At 37.5% G+C, this 7,730-nt stretch overlaps 1 protein-coding gene across 1 annotated transcript in view; it reads left to right on the top strand.

Annotated features, from left to right (window-relative positions):
* Positions 1 to 2,923: 2,923 nt before the first annotated feature.
* Positions 2,924 to 7,730, top strand: part of LOC146320709 (uncharacterized) — a 28,846-nt gene continuing 24,039 nt past the window's right edge. The window contains exon 1 of the mRNA XM_084729067.1: positions 2,924 to 3,084. Coding sequence (XP_084585193.1) covers positions 3,004 to 3,084 — 81 coding nt within the window. The 5' untranslated portion in view covers positions 2,924 to 3,003. The remainder of the gene's footprint in view (positions 3,085 to 7,730) is intronic.

The following is a 7,730-nucleotide window of genomic DNA, read 5'->3' as shown; positions in this document are numbered from 1 at the left end:
AAGAACAAGTAAATCTCGTCAGACAACTCGGTGCCTGCTGCATTAACAGAGTTTAGATTTTAAAAATTTAAAATTATTGTGTCACCTCTGTAAGATTATTATATTGCAAACGAATATGTAAATAATGTATTTATTACACGAGCTGTAATATGGAACGGAAGGTACTTGTGGTAGATGTGTCGGATGTGGTCCAGCGCTTCACTCCAATGGTGAAAGAGCTGCACCTTCTGCTGTGGCATCCTGCAGCTAACCTGCAGCTGCTGGTGCCACCAGAAGTGACTTTATAGGCTGCCAGTGCCAGATTTTGAGCCCGCCGCCATATGTTGCACACAATGCATGAATTGCATTAATATGCACATCATTATGTAATACCACTACTCTATATAATGAGATTATACTGGATTTCACATCGAGGATTTGAGTTAAGATGATGTATTTGTATTGGGCTCCTATTTAAAGTGTGAGCTATCCTTATGCGCAGTTGGTTGTGTGCTCTGGTTCTCACAACCCTTGTAGTATTTATGAGATAACTAGCATTTTACTCTTCATTTAAGTATAGTAAAAAAAAAAAAAAAAAAAAAAAAGACTACTTAGCATTATCGATTCCCTAAAATGATAAGAGGAGACGAGACCCCTTGGTTACTTATTTGTATTATTTATTTAGTTTATTTATTATTTTATTTTGTATACATTCAGTTCTCCATTTTGTATAATGATGAACTTGATACTGACGTCGTATTGACATATATTGTACGAAGTCTGCTTCAAGCAAAACAGTATCATTTTTGTTTACTTGAATTAAAGATCTGAATACTTCTTTCACCACAGATGATAATAGCTGCTGGATGTTCATTTTTATACATGATATGAATAGAAAGCAAGCTTATAATCTGAACTGAACTAAACACATGCATATCCTTACATTAACAGGTAATTGAAGACTGGCCATAATACAGAAAATTACAAACCCAGCCACAGTAACTGTCAAGTGTCCTACCACCAGCATCCACAACAGAACCTTATAATGTCCAAACACAAGGTGCAAATTCGACAGCATCCGATGCAGAGTCTAAAACACCTGCTGCAGGTGAAGAGCGTTAGGCATCCTATCACATTCAAGTCTTCACTCAAATGACATAGTCAACCTAAAAAGACCCTCTTAACTTCTCAGTGCAAGCAACACATTTGATGAAAAGGTTTAATATTTTCGAACAAGATTCATTTAAAACCACTGTATAGGATTCCAAACTGTCTTAGTTTGGTGCCATCTAGTGGTAGTATCATGTATGACACTTATACATGTCAGACTGAATGGGGCTGAAAATATCCCATAGACCTCACCAATTTTCACCACAAATGCTTTGTTTTTCTGCAACTCAAAGCCCAAAGCCACCAGAATAATATGAAAGATACTTCTTAGGAGTGAGCCTGTGTTGCCAGTAACCTTGATTCTTAGAAATAGTTTGTCTAAATCTCTTTCCCTCCATATAGGGGATGCATATCTGAATGAGGATGGCTGAAGACGTGGCACTTTAAAGAAAAATTAGTATGTATCTAGTGCCACACGTAGTTATCTCCTTTAATGTCACAGGTGAAAGGCATGTTGTTTGAAGTGTGGGAAAATCAATCTTGCAATTGAGTTTCTGAGATTTGCTTCTCTCTTATAGACATAGCTGGCTCTAACGAATGGTGTGATTGCAGATCAGAAGAAATAATCAGGTGTCCTTGTGTTTTCTTTACTTTACTAAATTAGTATACAAAGCGTACAAACTGCATTTACATTTGGTTATTTAACAATCATCAATCAAATAGAGGATGTCTCATTATGAAGCACACAGACACAAAAAGCTGTCACTGACCCTGCCCTTGACACAGGTCAATGAAATTCAGCTGTAAAATTTTTTGCAAACTATTGCACAACAATGACTGTAATTGATTTGTTAAGTCTTTTAGACTGCTTTACCTGGGCTCAGTTAGAATTCTGAAAGAAAGATGAAATAATAATTCATCTGTACATGTATTCATTCATTCATAGACCACACTTGTTATATAGGCATATAGCTAATACATATAGTGTACTACAAATATGAATAAAGCATTCAGAGTAGTGTCCATTGATGTATACAATGAGGCAAGCCTGCAGATTTAAAACTGAAGCTGAAAAAATCTAAATTTATTTTAACTTTTCTGTAGATTGGAAATTGAAGCAATGACAGGGCAATGAGATATAGTTTATAAATAATGTCTCAATGTATAGGCTCTCGATATACAAATCTCTGTTACAACTTACCTTAAATTCTCAAATAGGAATGATTTTATAGAAAATTATGTATTGCATGTGGTGGTAGATTAAAATTAGATTACCCAGCAACATACAGTAGGGCTGGGCAGTATGGACAAAATCAATATTGCTGCAATATATTGTAGATAAATATCTACAATGTATTGTTGGTGCTTTCACAAAATATTAAAACACTGAGATTTTTGGTAAATAACAATCAGTAATGTGGATAGCCTATAATAGCTAAGTGGATAAAAGACAATAAGAGAACAGTTAGACAGTAGAAATAGACTGAAGCAGACAATAGAAAAAGACCGGTAAGTCCATAAAATGACATCACTTTACTGTATCGCAGCCTTTAAAGTAAGGAAAAGAAAACAAAATCAATCAATCCCAAATTTTGTGATATCTTGTCTCATATGACGATATCAGTATTGATAATTAGACTATTGAAATATAATAGCTAAACCTAATGATACAAGTTCATAGTCATGCATCGGACTGTTTTATTGGGGTTTTAAATAAGATCTTTTAAATAAATGCGTTTAAGTAAACAGAAAGTCGGTATTGGGAGAGTTTTTATCTGGGGGTCTGGTCCTGTGTTTGAGTTCTCCCATGAACGATGGAAGCGCGCTCCCGACACTTCAGGTGAATGAGAGGGAAGCAGCGGAGCGGGATACGGTTCACTGTGCGTCGCATTAAAAAGGAACAATTAGAGGAAAATGAGTTGTGCTACGTCGCTTGGAGCGCATGTTTTTGTGAGAACATATCTACTCTTCGTGATGGGATGCGTTGCACAGAAAGTAAGTTGACATTTTGTTGACAATGAGCTGACAATATTTCACAAGCTTTACCTCCAGCCCCGCTGAGTACCGTGCTCACTTGTACGGAGAGAAACCAGCCACGAACTCCGTTCAAAAATCTAGATATTCAACAATTATTTGCTTCTCGGCAAAAGTTTTGACACCAATGGGTTTGAAACAAGTTATTTTAAGAAAGGTTATGTGTCGCCATTCATTTCGGCTAACATCCTATGCACAAGAGAACTCTTGCGTCAGCTACATTTTAAATTGAAATCTGGCTCGCCTGTCCTGTCAGTTTTGTAGACCAAAATACAGCACAACGGCGTAGACGGTAGCAAGAAGCTGGTACGTATAAACCATTTTTAAGTTTAATTTTAACACTATAAATTAATTTTGCGTACATAACATTTATGCCGACTATATCAGAGGACCACTCTGCTTCGAAAAACATGTAAACCTATGTATTACAGGGCGGAAAAGTTTGGCATTTAGCGATGCGCTTTTAAGTTTACAGTTTTTACAATTAAGTTTTGCGTAGGTTCTGTTTGATAACAAAGTAGGACCACCTCTTACGCTGCTTCTGAAATTGCGAAAGTTGTGTAGCATTGGGAAGCACACTACAGAAAGAGGATACCAAAATGGTCTTGTAGTCAGCATGTCATTTGAAAAACTATATATCCATAACTTTAAGCCATAACATCCGCCTCATGTAGTCAACCTTTAAACCACTGTAGCCTAAATTGACTGAAGGGTTTCTTTTTTAAAGTGCGGTTTGCATTTTAAAGAGGGACGCTCAGTTTCGTTGTTTATATTATAAAAATATCCCATGTGGTTATTTGACAGTCCAAAACAGTGAAATCCAGGAAAAAGCCCCATAGCTTTACTCATAGCCAGATTGTTTTAATCACTTTACATCATACTCACTTACTCTTGTCCGGCTTTTCCATTCATGGCAAAGTTCTGAAAGTTTTTGACTGTATTAAAAAAAAAAAAAAAAATCAAACTTCATGTCACATTATATCCTCTGGGGCTTTCAAAGGGATGTTTTGATGGCACAGGCATGTTTTGATGTTACTGCACTTCACAGAGTTGGAGAATGGCATGCAGAGTCCAAACTGCTGAAATGAGAACCACATTGAGAGCATGTAAACCTTATGTTGTACTTTACATACTCATTGAGGCGAATTCCCAAGCTGACATGTGAGGGGTTCATGATCAAAAGTTTGTCTGTGATAGAAACAAGAACGCAGACAGTCAGGGGTTGCTTCCAGGGCTTGTTTTCCATTCAATCAGGCCGTGATTCATGTTGGACATGTTTTAGCTTCTCCTGTGGTAGAGTCAAAGCTGCTGCCAGCCAGGTTAGTTAGGCAGAGCTGTGTGTGGGATCTTCAGAGTTGATTGGTTGAGGTTTAAAAGTTGGTTTGATGCCATAACCTGGGGTGTCACCCTGTATTTTGGTTCACATGGATACCTTTACCATAAGAAAAACTACACGTGATGAAGGATGACAAGACTTGTGGATGTACATTGTCAGCCACCTGGAACAATCATGTCTACATAGACTGCTGGCAGGGGTGGGCTTCAGTATTTGGTCCTGAAGAAAGGAACAGTGATGGCCCATTGCATAAACAGAAAACACTATCTATAATAGCTAGAACTTGCATTTGTTAATATGGGATTTGACCCACCATTGTGTCATGTCTATTTCTAGCAGTGTCAGCTGTCTCTGTTGGGGAAGGATCTTTCTAATTGACATTGTCTGCCATTGATATATTGTTTTGGAAGGCAACCTAAAAGATGAGTGCCTCACAGGCTGAATATATGCTATACAGTAGACCTGCAATGATTAGTCACTTAATTGATTAGTTGATTAACTGCCAACTATTTTGATAATTGGTTAATCATTTCAGTCTTTTTTTAAAGCAAAAATGTCATACCTTTGCTGGTTTCAGCTTACTAAATGTAAGTTTTTGCTGCTTTTCTCTGTGATTTATGATAGTAAATGAAAAGTCTTTGGGTTTTTGACTGTTGGTTGGACAAACAAAGTCATTTGAAGACATCACTTTTGGCACTGGGAAATTGGGATGAGCATTTTTTAAAAATATATTTTATAGACTAAACAATTAATCATGTAAATAATGGACAGATGAATTTCTGATGAAAATAATTGTTACTTGCTCCAGGTGTCACAATATCAATGTTAAATCAAAAATCAATCAAAGCGAGCAAAATCAAATCAAAATTAAAGGCATAATTGCATTTTTGAACTTTGACTTTTGAATTGAATTGTGACTTAAAAATCAAAGGTCAAATTGTGGTCTTGGAAACAGAAATAAGCAGCAACATTCTTAAAATGACAGGGATGTTTACCTTATATTATGTAATTTCCTTCCAAATTTTGTAGTAGTGATTGAGGCGAAGCCGCCAAACTTTAAAGTGTATCGCCCCCTCAGTCCTACGAGCTCATATGTTCTCCTGTTTCTGATTTATGTTTGATGCAAAATAATGTCCCACATGGGCACGCTGCTGGTGTTAGGGTTACCCTTGACACAGATCTCCTCTAGACCACATTGTCAGCTAAGAAAAAGAAGCTTCCACCTGTCAAGAGTCGTCCTCTTCCGCTGATGGACAATGACAGCTCAGCAGCACAATTCTTAGAATTGGACAACAAAAGCCCCTGGTATATTGAATTGTCAGCGTCTCCAGCTTTAGTTCCTGTGTGCATAGGGTGCTCACGATCTTTGCAATTATCTGCCTGAGGGGGCACGGTAAATGATGTCTTTGTCCTCCGCTCCGCTTTTGTATTAAGTTGATTTTTGGAACAGCATAAACAAGCTTGGAATTTATTCTATCCCCCTCGAAAAAAATGGGAGGCATCCAAGTCTGTCAGTCCACAATTCAGCGCTGTGGACAAGGGAGAGTGAATTTGATCTTTGTTTTGCAGCTCTGCTCTGTCTTTCGGAAGGTTTTAGTTGCAGCGGAAAGAGGGGACATTCATCTCTAATTGAACTGAGCTGTAGGACCCCAGTGAACTGTGAATCCACTTATTCCTCTCATGAATTGTCTGACAACACAGATACACACAGTCTGTCAACAGATAAACATGTCACCGTGCGGCAGTGAACTGAACTGGGACTTTAGGAGCAATGGGATATATAATAGGCCAGGGTTAGAGATGGAGTGATGAGCAGAGAGTTAGATGGAGAGTGAAAGCTATCCTGTTGCACATGCAGTACTGTAGCTTGTTTCGTTTTTAAAGAGACAGTTCATCCAAAGATCAAAAATCCTTTGCCTATTTTTCCTCTGGCTTGTTGTAAATGTTGATTAAATATGTAACTAAATTGTTTTTCATGAGCTACTTCATCTATCCAGCTTAAATTATTAATATGCTACAAATCACTGTTTCACTGGGAGAATGTGTTTCCTGAAATTGACTGGAGTGATCAGTCAGACGTATCACTCTGTCAGAGTTGTTGGGACTGCAAAATCATTTCACTGACCCTTGCTGCTGCTGTACTGCAGTGTTACAGAGTGATTCTTCTTTTATCTCATAAACTGTCTTTGGCTGAGCGCAGACAGGTGCCTGCAGAGAGCACACAGACCTGACAACAGTTTAATCTTTGTTTCTGTCAAGGTCATAGTCTGCTCGCCCCAGGTTGAGCCTCTCATGTATTAGCTTTTCATGCAGAGCATTTGCCAAAAAATAAATAGCAGGCATCTTTGAAAAATCCACTTAAATGAAACTTAACACTTTCCTGAACGTATTTTCAGAATCCTTAAAGACTCTTCTAACCATCTGGATGAAAACAGCATTCCATCTGCTGCACAATAAGACACATTTTCGCCCTTAAGTAGTGACTCAAACAAAGCAGAGAGAAAGAAATATGTCATTTCTGGCTTTCTGGATAGGAAATAGAGTTGCAACTTGAGAAACAGGATAAAAATCTTTCTTGTCATGCAGCCGAGGGAATATTTTTTCAACCAGATGGCTAGCAGAGTCTTTGTGGATTCTCTAAATGCCTTCAGAACAGCAGTAGGTTTTGTTAAACAGCCTTCTGAGTTTTTAAAAAATCATCTGGTATATGTATATTTGTGTTTTTTTGGAAAGTCTTATGCTTTGCTCTGTGACTCAAATGTAATGATAAATACACGAGAGGCCGCTAAATGAATGCAGCACAACAGTGAAAGTGAAATAGGCTCATGCATAATAAAATAAATTAACATAATTTTAATGTAAGAATTTAAATTATATGTCTAACCTAATGTTGACTATAGTATCTTCTCTGAAATCACTACATTTTGGAACTGCGGTCAGTTCATGGTCTGTTACAGCAGAGGACTTAAACAGCTATTGCCACGTTTCCACCACAGGAACACTGCAGGAGGAACTTGGTCTGAACATTTGCGACTAAAACATGCCATGGGAATTAAAAAAAAATCGTGTTTCTCAAAGATGACTATATAGACGTACATTGTCACTTTGCATCGATCGTATTGGATCAGTGACCATAGAATCAATATATCATTCCAGCTCCGTGTATCGTTACACCCCTAATAGAATTAGAAGAATAAATTACAAGTAACCTAAAATCAGCTGTAGCCTTTTAATATGTCAGTGGACTAATTTGCCTAATCTTCATAGGTCT

Source organism: Lutjanus erythropterus, chromosome 10, assembly GCF_056507025.1.
Source record: "Lutjanus erythropterus isolate fLutEry1 chromosome 10, fLutEry1.hap2, whole genome shotgun sequence".
In the NCBI taxonomy this organism is placed as follows: Eukaryota; Metazoa; Chordata; class Actinopteri; order Lutjaniformes; family Lutjanidae; genus Lutjanus; species Lutjanus erythropterus.
The sequence above is the reverse complement of the archived record's forward strand: the minus strand, read 5'-3'. Positions and strand labels throughout refer to the sequence as shown.